At 48.7% G+C, this 26,438-nt stretch overlaps 1 protein-coding gene across 1 annotated transcript in view; it reads left to right on the top strand.

Annotated features, from left to right (window-relative positions):
* Pik3c2b (phosphatidylinositol-4-phosphate 3-kinase catalytic subunit type 2 beta) overlaps positions 1-24,453 on the top strand; it is a 62,558-nt gene extending 38,105 nt beyond the window's left edge. The window contains exons 13-33 of the mRNA XM_015483911.2: positions 388-555; positions 1,131-1,242; positions 2,348-2,490; positions 3,747-3,935; positions 4,958-5,051; positions 5,191-5,285; positions 5,667-5,847; positions 6,633-6,740; positions 7,335-7,427; positions 8,656-8,785; positions 9,578-9,714; positions 13,576-13,745; positions 14,216-14,372; positions 14,719-14,828; positions 15,550-15,751; positions 16,154-16,278; positions 17,668-17,785; positions 19,569-19,650; positions 20,060-20,166; positions 21,746-21,874; positions 22,410-24,453. Coding sequence (XP_015339397.1) covers positions 388-555; positions 1,131-1,242; positions 2,348-2,490; positions 3,747-3,935; positions 4,958-5,051; positions 5,191-5,285; positions 5,667-5,847; positions 6,633-6,740; positions 7,335-7,427; positions 8,656-8,785; positions 9,578-9,714; positions 13,576-13,745; positions 14,216-14,372; positions 14,719-14,828; positions 15,550-15,751; positions 16,154-16,278; positions 17,668-17,785; positions 19,569-19,650; positions 20,060-20,166; positions 21,746-21,874; positions 22,410-22,598 — 2,839 coding nt within the window. The 3' untranslated portion in view covers positions 22,599-24,453. The remainder of the gene's footprint in view (positions 1-387; positions 556-1,130; positions 1,243-2,347; positions 2,491-3,746; positions 3,936-4,957; positions 5,052-5,190; positions 5,286-5,666; positions 5,848-6,632; positions 6,741-7,334; positions 7,428-8,655; positions 8,786-9,577; positions 9,715-13,575; positions 13,746-14,215; positions 14,373-14,718; positions 14,829-15,549; positions 15,752-16,153; positions 16,279-17,667; positions 17,786-19,568; positions 19,651-20,059; positions 20,167-21,745; positions 21,875-22,409) is intronic.
* The last annotated feature ends 1,985 nt before the right edge of the window (positions 24,454-26,438 follow it).

The following is a 26,438-nucleotide window of genomic DNA, read 5'->3' as shown; positions in this document are numbered from 1 at the left end:
GGGGGGGGGGACTGTCAAATGGAAAGAGAGGACACAGGAGCAGCCCTGCTGACCCTCCACACCAGTCCTGCCCTTGAGGGAAGGAGGCTGGATTCTGAGGTGGCTCCAGCTGAGTCCTGTCAGGTACCAGGTAGAGTCTTGAAATCAGGGAAGTTCCTGTTGCTGGCTGTGTCTACTGGCCCCAGAGACACTGTGTGCTTCCAGGAGCTTCTAGTAGAGGTTTTGCATAGTTTCGGACCATCCTGGTTCATCAAGAAGGTTCCCCTCGCAACATCCAGGAACACACCTCTGACACCCTAAGAGGGAAGCAGAATTCTCTGCTTCTACTTGACTTCCCAGGCTGCCTGTCCCTTGAAGCCTCCTGATTTGGTCTCCTGTCCTCCCTAGGATCTGCTTCCCAGTGCAGGTGAACCGGCTGCCTCGGGAGACCCTACTGTGTGCCACTCTCTATGCTCTGCCCATCCCCCCACCTGGGAGCTCCTCGGAGGCCAATAAGCAGCGACGGGTACCTGAGGCGCTGGGCTGGGTCACTACCCCACTCTTCAATTTCAGGCAGTATGTGAACCCCAGGGTAGCAGCTTCTTGGTTTGGGAGGGAGAAGGGGGAGGGAGACAGGGGGCTGAGTGCTGGACTAGCCAGCGTCCCTCAAGAGAGTTAGCTACGTGGAGCACACTGGTGAAGTTTGGAGTCCCTTTGGTCCCATCCTGGATGAAGGGCCAAAAGACAGAAATAGTGACCAGGACTGCTGATGTGACCAAGAGGCACTAGACAGGACTGGTGGCACAGACTGGCAGGTAGTGGGGAAGGGAGCATGGGAAAACAATGCTTCAGTAACATGTTACCTGGTCTGGTCACTAGAAGGACCTCAGAGGTCATCTAGCCCAGCCTCTTTACCTTACGAAGGTATCTCTACCACCAGGTCACTCAGGCCAGGGAGCAGTCAGCTCAGGGGGCCTCCTGGAGGGGCAAGCTTGGAGGAAGGAAGAGGCCTCAGTCTTTGGAGTAGAAGTGAGGAAGGGTGGTGGCTTCCAATAGTGAAGACAGATTTTTGAATTGGGGAGCAGGAGGGAAGCCGTCCACTTAGCCTGTGGGTTTGTTGGCTCATCTCACCCTCCTTCCTTCCCGCCTAGAGTCCTGACCTGTGGCCGGAAGCTTCTGGGCTTGTGGCCAGCAACACAGGAAAACCCCAGTGCCCGCTGGAGTGCACCTAATTTCCACCAGCCAGACAGTGTCATCCTCCAGGTGAGACCCCAGTCCTTCTCTCCCCACATCGGACACCCTCAGAGTCAGATCCAAGTTTTCCCCCTTGAAGTTTGGTTTGGGACAGTAGAAAGTGCTAGAACTTGGCACAGGGTGATGGCATAACGGAAGCCACTGGGTGAATGTGGTTAGAGGCTGAGCGCTGTGGTTGCTGCCTCCCATCTCCTGGAGGTCAACTTTGATTTCAGGGAGCCTGAAGGTGGAGTCTGAGACCTTCCCCATCCAGGGCTCTGCTTATCAGAGTCCCTGTGTTGAACTCTCGTGCTTCTAAATGTCATCAAATCAGAGCTTCGCCTCTTGGGGCCTGAGGGGAAGCCTGACCCTCCTGCTCACTCAGTGCATTTGCAGGGTGGACCTCTTCTGGTGAGGGGAGCTTGTTAGATCCTAGGTCCAGTTAGTTACTAGTTCTCAGCTCCCCTTTGTTGTGACCGTGAGATGCTTTGGTATGGAATAGGGAAAAATCACAGTTGACAGAGAATGGAATAGAATGATACAGAGTGGATGTTCCAGGTGTTTTGATCTCTGTCATTGCTGTGCACCCGAGGCTTAGAATAATGCACCAAATCAGGGCTCAGTAAACATTTGTCAAGTGGAGGAAAGTAGAACCCTTTTGGAGAACTGGCTCAGTGAGCTCTGATAACCACTTCAGGAGGACACCTGGTGGCACAGAGCATGAGGACCTAGTGTTGCAGGGCCTAGAATTGGTAGGACTCCCACTCAGCATGTGGTCTCTGCTGCCAGCCGGCCCCAGGTCCTGAGGGCCTCAGGAGCACCCTCAGGACTCCCCAGCCTCTGCTAGTATGCTCTCAGTGGCACCTGTTCAAAATTCTGGGGCTCGACACCTCACCCAGGAACCTCTCCACCCAACTTCTTCCTCCCTTGCTCACTTTCCCTCCCTCTGTTTCCTTTGTGTTTTGTTGAAAGTTATCACTCTAAGGGACTTGGTGATCACCAAGTCCAACTGGGTTATTTTACAAAGACAGGGAAGGATGGAGCAAGGAGGCAACGCTGGACTGTGAGAGGGAGGGTGGGGACCCAAGGAGGTGGCTGCCTCCCCTGTCTTCACTTTTCTGGGCTTATCCTCCAGATTGACTTCCCCACCTCAGCCTTTGACATCAAATTCACCAGCCCCACTGGAGACAAGTTCAGCCCCCGCTATGAGTTTGGCAGTCTCCGAGAAGAAGACCAACGCAGGCTTAAGGACATCATGCAGAAGGAGTCCCTGCACTGGTGAGGGCCAGGACACCCCCATATGTGGCTCAGGCTTCCCTAAGTCTCTCATGTTTTATCTGACCCTCTCTTACCCCTCAGCACTTGGTCCCTGTCCTGCTCTGGGAGTGGAGGTGGGACAGGATAGGCGTTGCCACCGAGACAGAAAGTGGCAGCCTCCAGACCTTCCTCTTGAGCTGACACTTGGAAAAGGGGAGAGGTTAGGAAATGAGGTCTGAGAATGCCCACGCCCACACTGGGGTGTGGCCAGGCCATAGCTGCCAAGAAGACCAGAGCTTTGCACCCCCCCCCACCTCATAAACTGCCAAATGGTCTAAGGGGCTGCTGGTCTCACCTCCCTGCCTCTCTCCTGCCCCTTCCACACCAAGAGCCTTTGCAATTTTCTGGCCCTGTCACTTTCTAAAAGGGATCAGGTGTCACGGCAAGCTGGTAGCTCTCAGGGTAAATGAGTCCAGGCTGATCTCATTCTTGGGGCTGTGCATTCACCAGGATGGAGGAAGGAGGGGTCACACTGGAGGAGCTGCTGGGGCCAGGCTCCTCCCCTACCTGCTCCCCACCTACCTCTCTGGCTCCTGCATAGCCCTGTGCACCTGCTGGGCCAGGGAATGAGAGAGGTGGGCTTGTTTCTTTCTTCTCTCGCTCATGTCCACCCAGGGTGCCAAAGTAGCTGAGTGATGTAGACCTCTTCTGCTCCCATCCCTCTGTTGACCCCTCACTTCATTAACCCCTCAGCTCCCTTCTCCATTAGACACCTGATCTCAGGCAAGACCCAATTAGTTGCAAGGCCTGTAAATCAGACAGCTGGCCCCGGAGGCCCCAGGAGGCCTCAGCTGCCCAGACCCTGACGCATGGGGTCCACTGCCCTCTGGTGGCTCTGCTTGGGAATGGTGCCCTCACCACATCTCCAGGAGGGGAAGCAGGTTTGGTATCCTTGGCCCATTCTTTGGGTCTACACCTGAGATGACCCCGAGTCAGCATCAAAGGTGAGATTTGGACCCTGCTTACCAAACTTTGCTTCTCTTTGGAATCACCTGGTCATCTTTTTAAAAAAATCTGGTATCTGGCTTGCTCAGACATTTTGACTTCATTGGCTTTGGGTATGACCTGGGCACAGAAAAGTCACCAAGCGCCTCAGGTGACTATATTGTGCAGCAAAGTTGGGAAATCCCAGAATGTCAGTGTGTAGAAGTTCCTCACCTTCTGGCTGACTCTGCCCCCTTCCCTCCTTTTCCCTCCCCAACCTCCCCCCAACTCAGGCTCACTGATGCTGACAAGAAGCGCCTGTGGGAGAAGCGATATTACTGCCACTCGGAGGTGAGCTCACTGCCCCTGGTGCTCGCCAGTGCCCCCAGCTGGGAGTGGGCTTGCCTGCCCGACATCTATGCGCTCCTGAAACAGTGGACCCACATGAACCACCAGGATGCCCTGGGGCTCCTGCATGCCACGTGAGTTGAAGCACCCCCATCCTGACCCCAGGCAGATCTGGCCAGCCCTGGGGAGATGGTGAAATACCCGTAGATAGTCAGGGCTTTTGTGTTTCTCCTTAACAAAATTGAAAATTGCACTGTGAATTTCCATATGCCTACCACTTGGATTCTTTGATTGGCATTTGCTTTGTGTGCTTTATGGTATATCTGTCCATCCTTCTATCTGTCAGTCCATCCTATTTTTTAATGCATTTTGAAGCAAATTTCAGACATCAGTAAATTTCCTTCTAAATACTTTAGCACAACTAGAGCTCAGTGTTCTGTTTTTTTCTACTGAGTCAACATTTACATATAAGGCAATGCTTGAACTTTACCTGTACATTGGCAGAGTTTTGGAAAATGCATAGGCCCTGAGGCTCAACCTGTGTGGCTTACTTCTATGTCAATAGTCTTCCTTCCTTCCCTTTCCCTAGAGTTCTCTAGGGACAAAAGGATCCAAGTCTCAGAACCCTGGACTATCTTTTCTAGATGGTACCTAGGATTCTCAGTTTAATTCTTGCTATTCTCAGTGATCGAAAGGAACCTGTTCTCTGACCTGTCTTTAGGACTGTCTGAGGCAATGGTTTTGTTAATCTCTTTTAAATGAATTCCACACAATACCAAGTATTAGCTTACATAAAATTCTGCGGCTCTGTTATTTGCCTGGCAAGCTTTGCATTAAAGGATATTATCAAGACAAATAATGCCTTAACCCACATGAGGGCTCTTCTGTGATGGGAATTTGTGGAAGAGATCTTTGGGAGTAGGGTGGAGGGCTTTGTCCCATTTTATTTAAATCACCTAAAGAATGAGCATGGCCACTCTCCTGCCCCTCCATGGCCCGCAGTAGACTCTGATCATGGGGAGTGTCATTCCCAAAAGTTGCTTTCCAGAGAAGGTGCTAGTTGTTCCAGTGGCTTTGACAGATCCCGGGAGACATTGCATTTGGTGTGAAGGACCCCTGAAGCTGGGTCCTCAAGGTACTGGGCTCTGTTTTGCAGCTTCCCGGATCAGGAGGTGCGCCGGATGGCCGTCCAGTGGATTGGCTCACTCTCAGATGCTGAGCTGCTTGACTATCTGCCACAGCTGGTGCAGGTGGGTGGGCTGACCTTCCCTCTGGTTCTGATAGTCTGGTCCCCAAGACCCCAAGTCAGTCTGCAGACTGTCCCTGAGAACCCAGGGTCTCCAGATTTCAGGCAGTTAATAAAGCCTTGCTTTGTTTTCTCTTGAGCAGGCCCTGAAGTATGAGTGCTACCTGGACAGCCCTCTGGTGCGCTTCCTCCTGAAACGAGCTGTCTCTGACCTGAGAGTGACTCACTACTTCTTCTGGTAAAAGCGAGTGCAGAAAGGTGGGAGGTAGACATGCTTTTCATACAAGAGTATTTTACCCCTAGGCATGTAGGTGTGGGGAGCTGAGTGATCTGGGTTCCAGGACATGGCTGAGCTGCCATGTGGCCTTGGACTAGCATCTTACCTCAGGGAGATCTCAGTTCACCTCTGTGTAACTCCCACCCACAGCAGAGAGCTTCAGCGGGGCTTTGAGCTCTACTCAGGTAGGGTGGCTGGGTGAGCAGAGCATTCAGAGTATATTTTCTCTCCTGGCCATGGGGTGGATCTTCTGGGGAGCTGGAGCAGGGTGTGACCTGTCCTCCCCTACCTGCTGCCTGTGATCCCTTGAGCAGCCCGACCACCCCACTCCCTTCCTTGCAGGTTGCTGAAGGACGGCCTCAAGGACTCTCAGTTCAGCATCCGATACCAGTATCTGCTGGCAGCGCTGTTGTGCTGCTGTGGCAAGGGACTGAGGGAGGAGTTTAACCGTCAGTGCTGGCTTGTCAACGCCCTGGCCAAGCTGGCCCAGCAGGTCCGGGAGGCCGCCCCATCTGCTAGGCAGGTGAGTGGGCAGGGCTGCCTCTACCTGTCTCCATTTCTAGTCTGGAGCTGCTGTGGCCAGTAGTTTACCTCTAAGCCTTCTGAGCAGCAGGATGGCACTTGACCATCTCTGATTTAGAAGCTAGAAGGAGGTGACCGTGTCTATAACCCACAGGCCACAAACAGATAGTCTACAACCTGGATACAGTCTACCAGTACGATTTTCTTTTTTCCTTGCAAAATATTGAAATTTTTATTTAGCCATTTGCCTCCGAGGCTAAGCACAGTATGTAAGATGCTCTCTGCACAAAGCAGCCAAAGGGGCAAGTGAGGGCTGAAATCCAGTCATATTTTGTTCACTGTGCTGTGAGCCATGCTCAGGGCTGGAAAGGGTGCCAGAGGCTCATTCATCTGTCTACATGAGGCACCATATTAGGCCAGCAGCAGCATTCCTGGTGGCTGACATCTAAAAATTGAGAGATGTTTATATTAAAGTCTACATTGTTAGCTTCCCTTGGTAAAGCCTGGGCAGCACTTTCCCTTGGTGATTTCACCTGCTCTCTCAGTTTTGTGGCCTGCTCCCCACTGTCTCTCTGTCTGCCTTGCCTGGGTAGGTATTTGGACTTGCTGCTCACGTACTGAGCCAAGTCAGAATATAGTGGGGGTGGTTTTGCTTCCCATGGGTCTCCTGGATGTTATCCATACTTCTCAGGAGTACCACTAGGCACCTACCCTGGTAGAGGCCTGGTTCAGTGTGGAGCCTGTGGGCCCCTCACTCCACCCCAACTCTCCCCCGCTCCCTGCCAGGGAATCCTCCGCACCGGCCTGGAGGAGGTGAAGCAGTTCTTTGCCCTCAATGGCTCATGCCGCCTGCCACTCAGCCCCAGTCTGCTGGTGAAGGGAATCGTGCCCAGAGTGAGTGACTGGTGGTGGGTTTGGGGCTCTCAGAGTGGGGAGGGCTCAGTGAAGATGAGGTCCTTGCTGACCTGGTTCTTGAGAGAGAGAGAGGAGGGAAAGTGTATTAGTGGCCTCTTCAATTCTTAACCCTAATGTGTGTGGACCTGGCAACTGTGCTGGGTGAGCCTGGGTCAGTGTCTCTCCCCAAGGGTGTTGGGGATGACGTTGGGGAAGGTGATGATGGTGGTAGCTATTGGCTGTCATTTCCCGACACCCGTTGCCTGGCGCTGTTCTGCATTTCATCCTTAAGACTCTCGAGAAGTCGTCCTGTTGTGATCCTCGTTTGACAGAGGAGTAAACTGAGGTTGATGAGATGTGGGACTCACGCGAAGTCAGGAAACTAAAAGGAGTGACTGGAAGGAGAGAGATGAGGCGCTGGAGGGGAGGTCCTAACAAGCCGAAGACACAAGGGCAGTGAGGAGAGGGCATGAGCAGGTCTTGGGGGGCACTGACAGCAGGAGGGTGGGCAGCATCTTGATCCAATGGGAGAGGTCATCTTCCTTCCTGGGCATGGATCACCTGAGCCTGGTCACTGCCCTCTCTACCATGCAGGACTGTTCCTACTTCAACTCCAATGCAGTCCCCCTCAAGCTTGCCTTCCAGAATGTGGATCCACTGGGAGAGAACATCCGGGTCATCTTCAAGGTGAGGCTACTTCACTCAGGCCTGGTGGGGTGAGGTGAGAGAGAAGGAGGGAGCCCAGTGGTGACAGGAGTGACCCCAGGATGGTCACTGTTCTTCCCTCTGTTCCTCAGTTCCATGCTGTGTGTGTGTGTGTGTGTGTGTTGCTGGGGATGGACCCCAGGCCTCGAGCATGCTAGGCAAAGTGCTCTACCACTGGACCACATCCCCACCCACCATGCTGCCTTTTTAATATAGGAAAGACTATCAGCTCTAAAAGGATTTAGATGTATTCCGCATAACCCAGAGGGGCTAAGAATAAAATGTTAGGTGTTGTAGAGGCAAATGACAGCTCACTTTATAGAGGACTTTCTAGGAAGCTCAGCTGCCCTGACAATGGAATGGGTCAGGTGATGATCTGCTTGTCCCTGGGGGTATTCCAGCAGAGAATGAATGACCATGTGGCAAGGATATTAAAGAAGAAATTCATAGCCAGGCATGGTGGTACACACCCATAATCCCAGTGACTTGGGATGCTGAGGCAAGAGAATTGGAAGTTCAAGGCCAGCCTCAGCAACTTAGCGAGACCCTGTCTTGAAATAAAAAATGAAAAGGGCTGGGGATGTAGCTCAGTGGTAAAGTACCCCTGGGTTCCCCTCGTAACAAAAGAAGAAATAACATACCTGGCGCAGATCAGACTAGACAAACTCTATGTTTCCTTCTAAATGGTACCTGTGAGATTCTGAGAAGTAAATAATGATCTCAGAGTGTATAGGCTAGTAGACTTCCTAGCAAAACATGGGATTGGGGCTGAGGAAATTGCTGTGTGGTAGAACAAATGCTCAGCATGTGCAAGGCCCTAGATTAGTCCCTAGCACCACACGCACACACAAAAAAATGTGCATGTATTTTTGTAGATTATAGTACCTATTTATTTTGTATATGTTCCAAATCTGGGATAAGCTTTCAAGTTTTACAAAGCCCTGATGATCAGGAGGGGTGCTTGTGGAAGAGGAACCTGAATTCAATTCAGGTGGGGGTACTATTTGGATAAACTGTGACAGCTACTGGCCCTCTCTGCTTCTCTGACCTAGTGTGAGCTGAGTGGGCAGGTCAGAGGTGCAGGCTGGGAGAAGTGGACAATTTCTCTCTGTCACTGTAGTTTGGGCTCCTGGGAGATCTGGAAGCTGGAGGCCAGGGGTTGGGGACACATGGCAGAGATGGGTTTGGGTCATTTTCTTCCTCTCTCCAGTGTGGGGATGACCTTCGCCAGGACATGCTCACCCTGCAGATGATTCGCATCATGAGCAAGATCTGGGTCCAGGAGGGGCTGGACATGCGCATGGTCATCTTCCGTTGCTTCTCCACTGGCCGAGGGAGAGGTGAGCTGGGAGGGCAGGTGAAGGGAGGCAGACGGTGTGGAGGGGACCTCTTTTCTTCTGCTCGCTCCCCAACATGTACTTCTCCAGGAAAATGAAAAGGTCAAGGTTATCTCAGTAAAAGCTGTGGAGTGGCATGGAAACAGAAGGCAAGGGAGAGAGACTTTATAAAATAAAATAGACTTGGGGACATAACAACTTAATGTGTCATGTAGACTTTGGATCCTGATTCAAACAAACCAACTATAAAGGCTTTTTTTTTTTTTTTTTTTGAAAATTTGAGTTCAGACTGGTTTAAATTAGATTAAAAAATAATCATTCATTTTTTGGATGTGACAATAGCATGGTGATGGTGTCCTTGTTAATTATACTTGAAATCTTTGTGAGTGAAATGATATGCCTGGGTCTTGCTTTTTAAATTACCCCAGCCAAGGTGGTGGGAAGTGGGGAAACTAGTTGCGTAGGTGAAATAGACAAACAAGATTAGCAAAACGTCTATATAAGTTTTGAAGCTGGGTGATGATTACCTATGAATTGCTGAAACCACTCTCTTTATTCTTATATCTTATAAATTTGAAGATTTCCATAGTAAAAGGTGCAGCAGCCATGAACTGAGAAGACCAAGGGCTCATGGTCTGGAGGAGGAGCTTTGGGATGCAACCTTCCTTTCTTCCATTCCGCTTGCCTCCTAAGCAGACTTTGTCCAAAGGCCTTGGAGGGAGGCACCCAGCACAGCCTCTCCCTACAGTCCCCTTCACTCTGCTCTGAGCATGATCCCAATCCCTTCTCTCACAGGCATGGTAGAGATGATTCCTAATGCCGAGACTCTACGCAAGATCCAGGTGGAACATGGGGTGACCGGCTCCTTTAAGGACCGGCCCTTGGCAGACTGGCTGCAGAAACACAATCCTGGAGAGGATGAGTATGAGAAGGTAGGATTGGGAGCCTTGCGGTCCAAAGCTGGGGTGGGTGTGCATGATTGGCATGTGGCTCTATTATTGCAAGACCTGCACCCTCTGTATATGCAGGGATAGGTCAGAGTGACTGTTGTGGGCAGACTGAGGAAGTAGCCTGGTATTGTCCTGGGAAACCAGGACATGAGTTCCCCTAGCAGTGAGCTATCTCAGATGAGCCGAGCCATCTTTGGGAGACCTGTTGTGCCTCCTACTCATGCGTCCTGGGTTGGTTCCTCTTGCGCTCTCAGAGGGCTTCTGTGATACTGGATGAGGATTAGAGTTGGTTGGAAGACAAGTTAGACATCACTTTAATCCAACACCACCTTTTCAGGGATGCAAATTAAGACTCTCTTCTTCCAGTTGTGGAGCTGGTTTGTGCAGGCTGTAACATGAAACCAGGTCTGACGTTAGGCAGGAGATCAGAGGCTAGAAAAGAGACTTGCCTAAGTCCTGAGAGATGAAAGATTAGATTAGAAGGAGAACTTTGGGCTAGGCATGCCTGTAATTCCATCTACTCAGGAAGCTGAGACAGGAGAATCCCAAGTTTGAGGCCAGCCTCGGCTACGTATTGAGATCCTATCTTAGAATTTTAAAAAGGGTTGGGGATGTGGCACAGTGGCTAAACTGCATCCCTGGGTTCAATCCCTGCTGCTATCAAAATAATAATAATAATAATAATAATAATAATAATAATAATAATAATAATAGTGCCTGAATGCTAATTTATATAAATTTCTTTCTTTTTTTTTTTAAACATTTATTTTATTTACTTTTAAATGGTACTGAGGATCAAACCCAGGGCCTCCAACAGGCTAGGCCAACGCTCTACTGCATTTCACCTTGAAGGTTCCAAATACTAATTTACACTGATCAGTGTGTTTTAGACCCACGTGGGCAGCCAAATTATAACCAGACTGTTGTTTAGTGGATGTGTAATTAGAGGATCTTAAATGGCCCTGAGTGTTTGCATCCCCAGGGTTTAATCCTTGGCTTGCTAGCTCTCTTTGCTGGCTCCTTATGCCAGCTCATCCTCTCTTTTCCTCCCACCCATGTGCTGATGACTTCCAAAGCCCTTCCCTAACCCTCTTCCCTCCTCCCGCTTTATACTCTGTAGGAACCGGCTTATTGTACTTTTCCATTCTCACACACCTCAAAGCAGTGGAAGCAAAATCGAACTTTCTTCCTCTCTTTCACCTCCTGAAGCCTGCTTTTTTTGTGTGGGTTTCTCATCAGTGAACAGTAGGACTCTGTGCAAATCACCCAAGCCAGAGCCGTGGAGTTCCAGAAATTTCCGTTTGCCTCCCTCCTGCAGGACCCAGCCCTGCTGATTCTCCCTTCACTTCTCTCACCAGTGTGTCCCCTTCTTTCTATTTCCTTACTATCACTTTTGTCCAGCAATTTGCTATCTGTCCCCGGAACCCCTAAAATGCCTCTCCTCCTTCTGTCACCATCCTCTGCTTGATTCCTGAGGGGTTCTGAAGTGCAAGCCTGTTCACCCCACTCCTTTGCTCTAAGTTCTTCAAAGTGCTGCGTGGCATATCCAACCTTGCCCAGCCCTGCACACAAAGCTCTTTGTGTTCCGGCCCTCCCTACTCTGCAGCCTCATCCTCCTCTTCCCTCCTCCAAGCCCACATGCTATTTATGTTAACATGTATTTTCAGGTGTTGAACACCCACCACAAAGTGGCACCGTGCAAGGTGCTAGAATTGTAATGACTCCATGCTAGTGTACTAAAGAGTCACGATAAATGTGACGGAAGTGTGTGCAACAGGTGTACACTCACACAGAACTAACTTTGCATATTAATGTTTAATCTCAGCCTTTCAAAGGAAGCCTTTTTGGTAGGACAATGCTGGTAGTTTCTGATGGTAACTTCCAGAAGAAAAGAACTAGAGATGGTTTTTCTCTTGACTATGTATTCAGCCAGGTAGCACCCCATATCCTACAAGATAATCTCTTGAAAGCAGGAGGGTGCCCATTTCTAGAGTGAGATTTTTTTTTTTTTTTTTTTGCCAGGGACCCACTATGCACTGCCTAACTCGGGGAGTCAAGTTTAATCATTAACCCCCGGGCACACAGCTCTTTTGTGAGCCAACATAGGACTCATTTAAGATAAAAAGGACACCTGTGCCAGGTGTGGTGGTGCACGCCTGTAATCCCAGTGGCTTAGGAGGCTGAGGCAGGAGGATTGCAAGTTCAAAGCCAGCCTCAGTAAAAGCGAGGCCTTAAGCAACTCAGTGAGACCCCGTCTCTAAATAAAATACAGAATAGGGCTGGGGATGTGGTTCAGTGGTCAAGTGCCCCTGAGTTCAATCCTCAGTACCCCTGCCCCCCCCCAAAAAAAAAAACACTATGACAGGAGAGGATTGATGGAGATGAAGGTCAAGATTGGGAGAGGATGGATTATGTTCCTTCTTGGATGGTTTATTTTCATTCATAGATTTCCCTTTTTAGAAATGGTCTTTTTCTTCCAGAAGATGAGTTCTGTGATGTCTTTACAAACTTCTATTCTTAGTTTCCAGTGGATTAGTCATCTGGTTGTGATTGGACAAGTATCTGGAAAGGGGTGGGTTGAGTAGCTGGCTGAAGAGTGGGTCTTGTGGAACAGCCTAGAAGCTGTTGGGAAATCAGATCCCTAAACTTGGGAAGAGGTTAGATAGGCAATCAGTGAATGGTGGTGGCCGTGAGTCTGGAGGGGCTCAAAGCGGGTGGAAAGATGTGGGTCCTTGAAGGACAGAGGGAGGCAGGGAGGGCAGGTCTGCTGGGTCTGGCAAGCTCTCTCTTGTTCCCAGTTCCTTACAGTCCTAGTTGGTTGTGACAGTTTTTTCTCACATTCTCAATTTGGTCCCTTCCTAGCTGGCTATCGTGTTCTGCATCTTTCGTGAGCTCTTGGGAATTCTTCAAATCTCACAAAAAGGATGCCTTTTATTTTCACTTTCTCAAAAGACAGATAAGGGTCTCAGGTACTAGGGAGACTAAGGTAGGAGGATCCCAAGTTCAAGGCTGGCGTCCACAACTTAGCAAGACTCTGTCTCAAAATAATTTTTTTTTTTTTTTTTGTAAAGGGCTGGGGATGTAGCTCAGTGGTAGTGTGCTTGACTAGCATGTTTGAGGCTCTGGGTTCAATCCCCAGCGTGCGCACACACACACACAAAAAAAGATAAGGGGACAAATGTCAACTAGACCCAACCCCTCACTACCAACCCTCCTTCTTTAAATTCAAAAATATCTCCAACACATTTTGCAAAGCAGAGAGGTCTGATTTTCAAGTGCAAAACACTCCTTAGAAGTGCGAAGCTGCCTCAGCTCTTCCTTGGAATGCAGTGACTTTAATTAGATAGGCGTGGAGCTGTTACCAAGAGTTCTGAGAAGGGGGTTTTATTTGGAGCATGAAGGATGAAGAAATCTGTACAGGGTCAGGATGGCGCCCGTAAGTCTGCTGTCTTGGTAGCCATGCTTGAGTTAGGGTCATTGTGACCCACTGGGAGTGTTGTAAACGTCCCTCTTTCTGTCCATTAAGTTCAGCCCAGTCTGGGCTGCTCATGTCAGGGCTTTTGGACCAGTCACTGTCGTTCCAGCCCGTCTCCCAGAAGAAGATGAAGTTCAGACATACAGTCCTTGCATCTCCTCCTCCAGCATCCATGGGAGAGGGTCCTGTGGGTGCACGCGTGCACTGTATGTGTTAACATGCAGTAAAGGTGAACAGGCGGATATGAGGTGCTGCTGGGGTTCATAAGAGACTGAGGCCAGGGCTGCTGAATTTGGTCTGGCTGTGACCCCAGAGTCCCTTGAAGCCAGCTTCATGTCCTCTCCTCTCACCTGCCTTCACTGTTCCAGGCTGTGGAGAACTTCATCTACTCCTGTGCTGGCTGCTGTGTGGCCACATATGTCTTGGGCATCTGTGACCGACATAATGACAACATCATGCTGAAGACCACTGGTCACATGTTCCACATAGATTTTGGCCGCTTCCTGGGCCACGCCCAGATGTTTGGCAACATCAAGCGGTAAGTGGTCTCCGGAAGCCAGATGTCTATGTCATGTATGAAGGGCAGGGAGGTCAGCAGGAATGGTTTAGACTGGACACAAGCCTGTGCATTGTCCCTGGGCTGAGCAGCTTTGGAGAAGAGGAGACTCATAAGGAGATCAGGTCCTGGCAGCGCCTTGCGGAAGAAGGTGGGGAGCTGTTGATCTCTCCCCTTCCTGACGACTGAGCAAAGGGAATGAGCCCAAACTCAGAAAAAAGGAACATAATAAGAAACTGGGAGAAAATATTGCTAGCTCACAGATAAGGAGCCAGTGGAGGATGTGGGACATCTATCTTGGGGATCTTTTAAGATTAAGGTAAGGGCAGAGAAAGAAAGAGCCCATCTATCCAGGTTCATACTTGGGATGAGGGAACCCCCCCACACGCAGCCCACCAGGTGGGCTCCCTCCTCCACGTTGACCTTCTGCCTGTATGTTCCCCTTGGCCCAGGGACCGTGCCCCTTTTGTCTTCACCTCGGACATGGCGTATGTCATCAACGGGGGTGACAAGCCTTCCAGCCGCTTCCATGATTTTGTTGACCTTTGCTGCCAAGCCTACAACCTCATTCGCAAGCATACCCACCTCTTCCTCAACCTTCTGGGCCTGGTGAGGAGCTCCCTGCCCCATCTGAAAACCCCCTTCTTGTGACCTGGTGCCAGCTTTAAAGACTGCCCTGGCTTGTTTCAAAGAATTCCTGGAGATGCACTTCTCTGAGCCCCAGTTGAGTTCCTGTGTGCCCTAGATAAGGGCAGGGACTTACCCTACCTAGGGACAATGCTATCTGACCCATTGCGGTCCCTCAGTTCCTGGGGTCCTCAAGCCACTGCCCACAGAATCTGTCTGCCACCATCTAGAAGGATCAGAGAGCCTAGCTATAGAAAATCTTGCCTTAGGGTTGGGAAGAAGCAAGATCTCTCTATTGTTACAGACACCCTCCCTCCTCCTCTCCTAGATGCTGTCCTGTGGGATCCCCGAGCTCTCAGACCTGGAGGACCTCAAGTATGTGTATGATGCCCTGAGGCCTCAGGACACAGAGGCCAATGCTACCACCTACTTCACTAGGTAACTCTGGCTCACACCAGTTGCTGCCCACCCTGCGTCACTCCCAGGTTGCCTGATTGGCAGGAGCAGGCTAGAGAAATGGGAAAGGCTTCTTAGCTCAGGCGGCAGAGCCTAGTGTTGGATCTGTTGTCCCAAGTTGGCCTCTAACTTTGGCAAATCACTTCTCTCCAGCTTTGGGTGTCTGTCTGCATTTTGGTGTCAACCTTTGTATTTAGGAATATTGTCACCGCTCTTTCCTGCACTCTCACCAGGTCTCAGCCAAAGACTGCATGGGGCATGGGGGACAGGGATTTTGTAATAGATTTTAGTTCTCTGGGTCAGATCCTTCCCTCTTGATGGGACCTCACTTTTAAGTTGAAATCTCTGGATTTCCTTGGTGAGGTCCCTTTGTACTAAACCTTGAGTTCAGTTTGATGACACTATCTAGACATTTATGAGGTGACCCTTCAGTGCTCTTCTCTAACTTCTTCCTGCCTTAGTTTGAATGTCTTTAGCTCAGATCAACTCAGAGGGAAAATAAGACCCCAGGAGTCACATGAATATACATCACGAGGTGGTTGAGTGTCAGTCATGTCCTCCATGAGGATGTTACACAGCAAAAGAGGTTTTATCTGGTGTTAATCTCAGGAGTCAGGAAATATTACTTTATTAGCTCTGTCATGGCAGAGGGGACTTGGGTCCAAGATTGTGCCTTTTTCTTCCTGTCCTCACGCACCCACAGGTTGATTGAGTCCAGCTTGGGCAGTGTAGCCACAAAGCTCAATTTTTTCATCCATAACCTGGCTCAGATGAAGTTCACGGGCTCAGACGACCGGCTGACCCTTTCCTTTGCCCCCCGAACGCACACTCTAAAGAGCTCTGGCCGCATCAGTGATGTTTTTCTCTGCCGGCATGAGAAGATCTTCCACCCCAACAAGGGCTATGTAAGTACTTCCTCCTCTCTGACCCTGTGCTGCTCCCCACTGACCCAGGCTCCTTGGGATTCTGAATCTTCACACCCATGCAGCAGACACTGGACTTCATTGAGCCTCCTGTGCTGGGAACAGTCCCAGATCACTTCCTTTTTCCTTGCTCAAGTGAACTGCTAGAATCAGAGAGCTGAATTAGATGGTAAAAAAATTCCCTCTGAGTCAAGGGTCCAAAGAAATAGGCACAGGAAATCTTTGCTTTCAGTTCCTGTGTATGTGCTTTGTCTCCATTGGAGACTCTCTTGACCTCTTCCTTCTGCTCCCCAACACGTACACCCTTCAGTTCCCTTACCTACCCACGAGTTCACTGGGGGCAGAGGGTCTGACAGGTAGACTCTACGATTTGAAACTTTGCAGATATACATGGTAAAGGTGATGCGGGAAAATGCCCACGAAGCCACTTACATCCAGCGGACGTTTGAGGAGTTCCAGGAACTACACAATAAGCTTCGGCTGCTCTTCCCTTCTTCCCTCTTGCCCAGGTAGCTTCCCCTTTACTCCCTGCACAGAGAGAGGCTGAGAGGGGAAGGGATGGGATTGGCAGGAATACCCATCTCTCTTCATTACTTGGCCTAGTATTGAGTTTGGTAAAAGTGCTCCCCCTGCTGGCCAAGCTCTCCTGACACGCCAGTGCACTTGCTCTAACCTTGAAAGTAAGCTTGGGCCCATCTGCAAAGGCAGGGGGCCTTGTTTGAATCTGAAGATGTTTCAGTTTCCAACCTATTAAAGAGTTAGGTCATTTTTCAGTTGGACAAAGCGTGGTATATACATGCAATGAATTATTATTATTGGACATTAAAAGGGAACGACAGGGGCTGGGGTTGTGGCTCAGTGGTAGAGCACTTGCCTAGCATGTGAGGTACTGGATTCAGTTCTCAGCACTGCATATAACCATTGACAACTAAAAAAATATTTTAAAAAAAGAAGGCGGGGGGTAGGGGGCTGGGATTGTGGCTCAGCAGTAGAGCGCTTGCCTAGCACGGGCGAAACCCGGGTTCGATCCTTAGCACCACATAAAAAATACAGGCATTGTGTTGTGTCCATCTACACCTAAAATAAATAAATAAAAAAAATATTTTTTTTTTTGGTAAGAAAAAGAAGAAGAAGGCGGGGGGGGGGGAGGACATTCCAACAGGTAACTCAACCTGAGTGAACTTTGAGGACATGATGCTAAAGGAAATAAGCCAGTCCTAGATTAAAAACTGTGCTTCTGCTCATCTGAGTTACCTAGACTAATCAGATTCACAGGGACATAACATAGAATGGTAGTTGAGGCAGTATTGTTTAATGGGTGGTTTTCAGTTTTGCAAGATGAAAAACTCCTGGAGATGGTGGTGGTACAACATTGTGAATATACTTAATACCATGAACAGTAAAGATTGATAGGTCAATTTTTTTTAATATTTATTTTTTAGTTTTTTAGGTGAATACAGTATCTTTATTTTATTTTTATGTGGTGCTGAGGATCAAGCCCAGTGCCTCACACTTGCTGGGCAAGCACTCTACTACTTGAACCACAACCCCAGCCCTAGATAGGTCAATTTTATGTCATGTATATTTCCCCATAATTAAAAAAAATTATTTCAATTCATTTTTCAAATGAATTTTTACACCAAAGAGAGAAACTGGAGGCTCCAAAGCCCCAGGGGCACTTTTGAGGAGCACGGGACTCTGCCCAACAATTTAGTATGGTTTGGGGTCCTTGTGAGTGTGCCGTGTTAAACCTGGGCACAGACCTGGGAGCCAGGGTGGAGTCAAGTGGAGTGAGGATTCCCGGGGAGGGAAGCTGCTGGGAAATAAGATGAAATGGAAAACGCCTGCTGCCTTATTTTCTTTCCCCATCTTCCCCGCTGCCCACCCTGCCTCACCAGCTTCCCGAGTCGCTTTGTGATTGGCCGGTCCCGTGGAGAGGCGGTGGCAGAGCGAAGGAAGGAAGAGTTAAATGGCTACATCTGGCACTTGATCCATGCAGCCCCTGAGGTGGCCGAGGTGGGTCTGCCTGCCTTCTGCATCCCGGCTGTCACCTCCATGAGGCTAGGTGTGGGAAGGGGGCAGGAGGACTCCATCCTGGAGAGTCACGCAGGAGACTTGGCGCTTCTGGGTCTGCTGGAGTGGCCTGGATCTGAGAGGACAGCATGGGCCCATGAGGGACAGGAAAGGGGGCCCTCCAGCCTCCCAGTGTCACGCACATAAACAAGTAAATAAAAATGTTACTGTAGCTAGCACCGTGGTGCACACTGTAAACGCAGCAGCTCAGGACTGAGGCAGGAGGATCATGAGTTCAAAGCCAGCCTCAGCAAAAGAAGGTGCTAAAGCAACTCAGTGAGCCCTGTCTCTAAATATACAAAATAGGGCTGTGGGTGTGGCTCAGTGGTTGAGTGCCCCTGAGTTCAATTCCTGGCACACCCCCCCACCAAAAAAAAACAAAAACAAACATTACTACAACCGGGTCCCAGAGAGACAACAGCATTTGAGATCCTGGAGTGACTGCACTGATCAGAACTTGTGAAGGCAGAGAGAGAGAGGGGTGCCTCTTAAGGAAAAAGAGAATTTTGAGCAGGTTGATTTTATTTATACACACACACACACACACACATTTTTTTTTAAACAAATGATATTATAATGGCCCTACTATGGTCACCTGGGAATCCCATTTCTCCAGCAAATCATCTGTCTTTGTTTTCTATGTTTTCTTCCTATGTATCTGTATGCAGGCATGATTTTTACAGTTTGATGATGGCCATGGCTTAAATATAAACCTATATTCTTAGACTTTCTTCCCTTAGCATTTGTGGTAAGCATATGCCACAGCTTTAAATATCTGAACCAAATTAGTACACGGATCGGCGGTATCATATCTCAACCTTTTGCCTTTTGAAAGATTAGAGTATTCCATTTTTTTCCCACTATTAATGCTCAAGTGGTCATTTGCACATATTTAAGATTTTTATTTTGTTTTTGCTTCCCCTCATTAGAGAACATTCTCCAGAACAAGATCTGTGCTCTTATCCCAGGCTGACTCAAGCATTTGTGCTGGAGTGATATGTGTGTTGATCGAGGAAGCAGTGTAGAAAAGAACACTCTGATTTTAACCTGAAGCAACCTAGTTTTCCTTTTTTCTTTCTTTCCCTCTCTCTTTGTCCCCCCACCCCTATACTACTGGGGGTTGCTCTACCACAGAGTCACATTTCCCAACCCTTTTTAATTTTTTTTTTTTTTTTAATTCAAGACCAGTTCTCACTGACTTGCTAAAGCTGGCCTTGAATTTGCAATCCTCCTCCTGCCTCAGCCTCCTGAGTAGCTGGGATTACATTGTGCTTGCCTTCTTTTTTCCTTTTCAAGAACATTTTAGTATGAAAGCTTTCAAACATACAGAAAAGTAGAGAAACAATATAGTTAGTGCCTATAGACCCATTCCTAAACAGTATTTTACCATATTTGCTCCATCTATTTTTATGACGTATTTAAAGCAATTTACAGGCATCCTGATACTTAGTGTGCATCTCTAAAAAGTAAAAATATATTCTTACATAACTATAGTGTCATTACATCATCCAATACATAGCCCATGTTCAAAATTTCCCTATCACTCCCCAAACTCTTTTTACATTTTATTTATTAGAGCCATCGCTCAGACAAGAACTGTGTATTGCATTTGGTTGTTAGGTTTCATAGTCTCTTTTAATTTAGAACAGTCTTTCCTTTTTTTTTTTTTTTTTAACTGGGCCTTTATCTTACTAAAGAATGGCCATGTTTTCTGATTCCATTCCAGTGTGATCTGGTGTACACCTTCTTCCACCCCCTACCCCGGGATGAGAAGGCTGCAGGCACCAGCCCAGCCCCTAAGTCCTCAGGTACAGTACCTGCCCTGAGATGCTCCTGCCAACCCCTCGGAACCACAAAGGGTCACTTCTCCTGCCCCCATCTCTTCAGGTTTTTTTTTCCTTTGGCTTGTCCCTCTTTGGCTTGTCCCCATTCCTCTTCTTACTGGTTAGGAAATCTGTTTTCCCACTCACACTGTGGGTCCACAACTCCTTGGTCGGGTTCCCCAGAGGTTGGATATTCAGTTAGTAAATACACTCTTGGGCTTGGTAGAGTGATCCCACCCTCTAACTCATGTTAGATACCAGTCACCCATGTTGATCCCCTTCCTAGTTATGGAAGGACCAGCACAGGGGGTTCAAAAAGAAAGTAGAAATACCTCCCTGGCACCAGTGGGGAACATGGCTGGCCTGTTGACAAAAGTTTCCTTTGTCCCTGCAGATGGCACATGGGCCCGGACTGTCGGGAAGGTGGGAGGGGAGGTGAAGCTGTCCATCTCCTACAAAAACAACAAGCTCTTCATCATGGTGATGCACATTCGAGGCTTGGTAAGTGCACACACAACCCTCATTTGGTTCTTTATCTTTCTTCAGGTATTTTTTTTAGAGTAGTCAGACCTCCTCTGCCCCCATGTCTGAGAGTAACCACAAAAGTTTACTGAGCTTCCTCCAGGGGCCTGCCTGTGCTAGCCTGTAGCATGACCAGGCAATTCAAGACCCAGCAGCTTGCTAGCTGTGTGCTTTGGCAATATCCTAAGTACTTAGCCTCATTATAGGAAGGATAATATTAGGATCTACCTCACAGTGTTGCTATGGGGATTAAATGAAATAATGCAGGGAGAGCACTTACTTTATGATCATTATTATAAAGAGGGAGGCCCCAGGGGCGCGTTATCTGACTGTAGCAATAAAGCAGCCACTTGACATCCTTGGAGCAGAGTCAAGGCAGTGTATAATCACTAAATTTTTGGTACAGGTTCTAAGAGCATCATGGTGGAAGAGAAGGAGAACTTTTATTGAATACTTGCCGTGTGCTGCCCCCCAAATTAGGTATTCTGTGTAGGTTGGAGCAGTGGGACACAGAGCCAGGAGCATGAGCTTTGGAGTCAGGAACCTGGCTTCCGCTTTCATGCCGTCATTCATTCATTGGCTCAACCAATGATCATCTAGTGCCTGCTGTACACCAGGCCCTCGGGCATTAGTTCCAGACCCAGGAGAAAACCAGACAAAACCCTGCTTTCAGGGCATTTACATTCTCACTGGAAAAGGTGGACAGATAAAAAGACCAGTAAAATAGTCAGCATATAAGATGGAGGTAAGAGCTAGGAAAGAAATAGAGAAGGAATCCAGGGCAGAAGGAGGGGAATGGCAGTTTATACAGAGAGGCCTCATGGATGAGGAAGGATCGTAGCAAAGGTGAGGAGAGATCCCATCTGAGGGAGGAGTGTTCCAGGAAGAGGGAGCAATGACCTTCAAGAGCCCTGAGTGGGAACCCGCAGAATGTGTCAGTAACGGCAAGAGCCCAGTGGCTGAAGGATGGAGCAAAGGGCAGAAGAGCAGAGCTCAGGTTGGAGAGGGTGTGGTGGACTAGTCCTGGGCCAGCCGTAAGCTGTAAAAGGATCAAGTTTGGCAGATGGGTCATTTCTCATTGCTGGAATATATAGTTTAACGTGTCACGGGTTGGATCCAACCAAAAAAGGATTAATATGTTAATATGGTGAATCACTAGCTGGCTGACCTTGAATAAGGGAACTTAATCACTCTGACTCGTAGCTCCACCTCTTAGGGGTTAAATGGACCAAATGACAAAATAGCACCATAAGAAGATGCCTGGGGGCTGGGGTGGGATGTGGGGGGGGGGCCGGGGCGGGATGGCTCATTCAATACAGACCACATTATGGGATGACCTGAGCATTTGGATCTGAATGACGTAGGATACCTAACACGGTCACGGGAGATATTTTTATCAGAATGGTGTGAGCTGGAAGCTGACAAACAAATTAGGTGTGCGCTGCAGGAAGCCAGATGTGGAGAGAAAGTCTGGCTTAGGGTGTCATCACAGGCATTGTGAGGAAGAGACAGCTGCTGTAAGAATCTTCATCTTTTTTTTTTTTTAATTTAATTTTAGCAACAGCTTCAGGATGGGAACGACCCTGACCCCTATGTGAAGATTTACCTCCTTCCTGACCCCCAGAAAACCACTAAAAGGAAAACCAAAGTGGCCCGGAAAACCTGCAACCCTACCTACAATGAGATGGTGTGTAGGGGACATGGCAGGGCTGGGCAGGGTTTGGCAAACTATGCCTGTTCCTAAAAAGAAAGTTGCATTGGGACACGCCACACTTGTGATTTAGGCGTCGTCTGTGACGGCTTTCATGTAGCAATGGCAGGCTTGAGTAGTTTGGGCACAGACTCTACTTCGAAAGCCTAGAAATATTTGCCATGTGTTCCTTTACATAAAAAGCCTCTGACCCTTCGGGTTGGGAGTCCAGAACTGAGGCCTGAGCCCTGTCCTGCGGGGAGCAGGAGCAAGCGAGTCCTGGGCTGGAAATGACCAGTGACCCCAATAAAATGCCCTCACCTGCTTGAACTCTAAGCAGAGAACAAAGTTCTCAAATGCCTCCCTTGGATTCTGTGTGCTTCCTGTATTCCCTTGGGCTCTGCTAGTCTGAAGAAATAAAGTGGTCTCAGTCACAGCCAGATCCCACCAACAGGGACATGAGCACCTCCCTGTCCCCTGTGGCCTGTGCCCCTTCTCTCTCTCACCACGCCCCTGTCCCCTGTGTTTGCAGTTGGTGTATGATGGGATTCCCAAGGGAGACCTGCGGCAGCGGGAGCTCCAGCTGAGCGTGCTAAGTGAGCAAGGATTCTGGGAGAACGTCCTCCTCGGGGAGGTGCACATCCGCCTGCGGGAGCTGGACCTGGCCCAGGAGAAGACTGGCTGGTTCGCGCTGGGGTCTCGGGGCCATGGGACCTTGTGAGCCCATGGGAGCCACAGCCTGGGACCTCCAGCTGGTGACTGGACCTGGGGCAGTGGACTCTCCCCTGCTCTGCCGTTTAACTCGGGGAAGGGGCGGCGTTCTTAGTGGGCCTCCTCCTCCGTCCAGGTGGACCTGGCCTCCATGAGAAGAGGCAGGGAGAGTCGGGTGCTCTCTGCCAGCCCTTCCTCTGCGGACTGAGCTTGAGTTGCTGGTTTGTGCTGAGCAGCCCCTTGGAAGCTGAGAGGCTGCAGCAGAGTTTTAAGTTTACCTTGTGTCAAGGGAGCAATGCCTGGTTTGGGGTGTGTGTGGGGTGGGCCGGACGAGGTAGCATTTGAGGGGAGGGTGGGTGGATATCTTTATTTTTATTTTTAAAAAATGAAATAGTAATGTTGTCCTAACTGGGACAGGAAGCTTTTTGCGAGAAGGGACGTACATATGCCTCAGAAGGCAAGAGGGCAAGACTCTTTGGACTTTTGTATGGTTAAGGTTCTTATTGGACTTTTCCCTAGGATTTTTGTTTTTGTTTTTTTCTAGCTACAGGAATTATTTGAGGAGGGGCCCAGTGGGTCTCGGTCAATGCCTCCCCCCTGTCTGAGGGCAGGTTGGAGAGGGACAGGGAGGGTGGTCTGTGCTGGACCGAGGCCTGCACCACTGGGCTGTTCTGATTTTGCCTCCAAAGGAGAGCGACGCGATACCTACATGTGTAAGGAAGGGCCTTCCATGTCGGGCTCCTGCCAAGGACCTGTATTCAGGGACCCATGCTCTGTAGGGGGAGGGGTTTTTCCCCATCTTCCCTTCTCTGTTAGGACTCAGCCTGAATACTGTCCCTCCCCCCGCCCCTCTAGCCCTCTTGGCCCTGCAGTGGGCCCTATAGTCCCTGTGAATACGCTGGGGGCACTTCCCCATAGGTTTCTCCCTTTTTCCTAGTGGGGCAGAATGGTGGGACACCCAAGGGTGCCCTGGCCCCAGGCGGAGGCCTCTAGGTGGCAGGTGCCAGGGCTGCTGCCTGCTGCTTAGTTTCTGAGGGCATCCCCGTTTCCCCCCACTTCTTCCAGCCGAGCTGCTTCTCTTCCCAAATTCATTTCTGTCACATGTTTTCTAAGAATTTCCCTCCCTCTGTGGGGCCATCAACCTACATAGTCTGGAGCCAAAGGGATGCCCACTCTGAAGCAAAGCATCATGGGGCAAGGGATTCCGCCCACCCCCTTATTATTCCCAGCGATTGGTCAGGAGGCTCAATGGGAGCCGTGGTTGTCACGCTGGAGCTGAGCTCAGGGGCTGGGAGGGAGGGACCTGGGGCTCTTACCTCTCTATACTCTTTATTCCCTAACAGATGGATTTTAAAATTCACTGTTGCGTTCCTCCCCCAAGGGTTGTCTTCCTTCAGAAAGAGAAAAGAGGGAGAGACTCTGGATATGATATTAAATTTTTAAACCACACTTGGCTGGATCTGCCCCATGAGTGGGGAAAGGAGTGAAGAGGACATTCTGCAAACTGTCCCCTACCAGCCTCCTCCCCAACTCCAAGGGTCAGAAATTCCCTTTTTTTCTGACTCTTTCCATTGCCAAGAAAGAAGCTCCATTCATTGAAGCCACAGAACAGCAAGGAAGTTTCAATCTTTGTCTTACATTTTAAAAGCCAGGGATAAGCTGGCTGCAGAGGAGACAGGCTGGGGGAGAGGGAAACGGCAGAACTATTCCAGATGTATGGACCATAAATGTTACTGGCTTTTTGCCTGTAGCACATTTTGACTCTACGCTCCTGATGTAAAGAGGTCTGTGTACTGTACCCACTTCCCAAACCCCTTGTATCTTCTACTTTCTCTGGAATTGTATTTTCTAATAAATGACATTTGTGAAAAACGAAATTACCATTTTAAACATGGATGTGTAAAGGTTTAGATGACAGCCTCTGATGCACAAGATGAAGAATAATGATAGGGGTTTTACAAATGGTAACATATATGTGCCCTCCTGGCTCACTGCTGAAGGCAATTTCACCTTTGTCAGATGAATCTAGCCTCAGAAGAACTTCATCAGATAGACATGATTATCCCCATTTTTCAGATGAGGAGACTAAAGGTCTGAGAGATTAAGTAACTTGCCTGAGGGCACACAGCCAGTCAGTCTTGGAACTAGGATTTGAAGCCAGGTTTGTTTGACTCTGAAGGCAAATGTATTATGCAACCACTGGAGTTGATGTACTATTTGATAGTTTTCGGAGTGTTTTAATATATATTATGTCTTGTTTTTGTTTTTAAATACAGTCACTTCGGGAAGTAGCTATGGCTCATTAATTCTGTCAATAATGAATGTATTGGTGCTACCTAGTGGCATGTCTTCACTCACATTGTGAGGGTACATCTGGAATTATACACTGTTTCCTGTACCAGATCTGCAGCTGAAGGTTATAGAAATAAATAAAAACAATTAATTGTATTTAAGAAGTTTAAGCTGGGTATGGTATCAAGTGCCTGTTAATCCCAGAAACTCTGGAGGCTGAGACAGGAAGATTCCAAGTTGGAGGCCAGCCTGGACAAATTAGCAGAATACTATCTCAAAAAATTTAAAGTAGGGCGTGGTGGCACACGCCTGTAATCCCAGCAGCTAGGGAGGCTGAGGTCAAAGGATTGCAAGTTCAAAGCCAGCAAAAGCCAGGCCCTAAGCAACTCAGTGAGATCCTGTCTCTAAATAAAATACAAAATAGGGCTGGGGGTGTGGCTCAATGGCTGAGTGCCCCTGTACTGGGGTGGGGGGGAAAGTTTACTATCTAGTGCTGTTTAACCAACTCCATTTTATAAAAGAAACTGAACCTCTTGGGGCGCCTGGTAACTATCAAGCTGTTAGAGCAGAATTATAGCCCAGAAGTGAACCCCCAAATGGAGGATGCAGGGGGTGTGACCCTTGTTCAAACATTTTACCCAGAAGTTGTTAAAAACTCTCTGGTGAGGAGTCTTATTTCATAAGACTGGGGAATTTTGTGGCGTTTCCAGGGGATTTTGCAGCAGTAAACAGTAGAAATGTTACCTGTTATGTTTCTAAGTGCCTTTGAGGGGTTATGGCTGTTCTGGACAAGTCCCTATGGATCTTTTAAAAGTTAAAACTTGAGTCTGGCAAGAGTCTTAGTCAAGGATATTTCCTGGCCAAGTGGAGTAGAAACCTGAACCTCCTGAGGGAGGAGTGGGAATGAGAGCTGGGGGTGGGGGACAGGGTTGCTGGAGAGCAGGGAACAACAGAGGCCCAGGAGGCCAGGTTTTCCCACTTCAAAAAAGGGGATGAAAACCAAGTTTCCCAACTTGCAGGGATTTGGAGGGGAAAGATTAGATTGGATTTCAAAGGTTAACAACAACAACAACAAAAGTAGCATTTTTAAGTGGATGGATAATTCTGATGGCTGGGACTTGTCTGAGGTATCTGATCAGGTAGACTACACTGAGGGCCCTCGGGCAGGTGAGGAGTCAGGCGCACTGTGGCTACTCAGATGACCCAGGTGTGGATCCTGTCCTCAAGGAACTTAGTATAGCAAGGGAGGCAGTCACCCCTCTTTATTGGTGGCTCTGTATTTCAACCAGGGATGAAAGATATTTATATTTAAAAAACAAACAAACAAACAAACAAACAAACAAAACAATTGCATCTAAATTGAACAAGTGCAGATTTTTTTTTTTTTTTTAAATTTTGGTCAGCATTCCCTAAACTATGCAGTCTAACAATTGTTTACATAACATTTACACTATGTTAGGCAATATAAGTAATCTGGACATGAGTTAAATATGTGGGAGGATTGGATAGGTTATGTGCAAATACTAGGCCATTTTTTATAATAAGAGACTTGAGATTC

The sequence above is a fragment of the Marmota marmota genome, unplaced genomic scaffold (genome assembly GCF_001458135.2).
Source record: "Marmota marmota marmota unplaced genomic scaffold, marMar, whole genome shotgun sequence".
Taxonomy (NCBI): domain Eukaryota; kingdom Metazoa; phylum Chordata; class Mammalia; order Rodentia; family Sciuridae; genus Marmota; species Marmota marmota.
The sequence above is the reverse complement of the archived record's forward strand: the minus strand, read 5'-3'. Positions and strand labels throughout refer to the sequence as shown.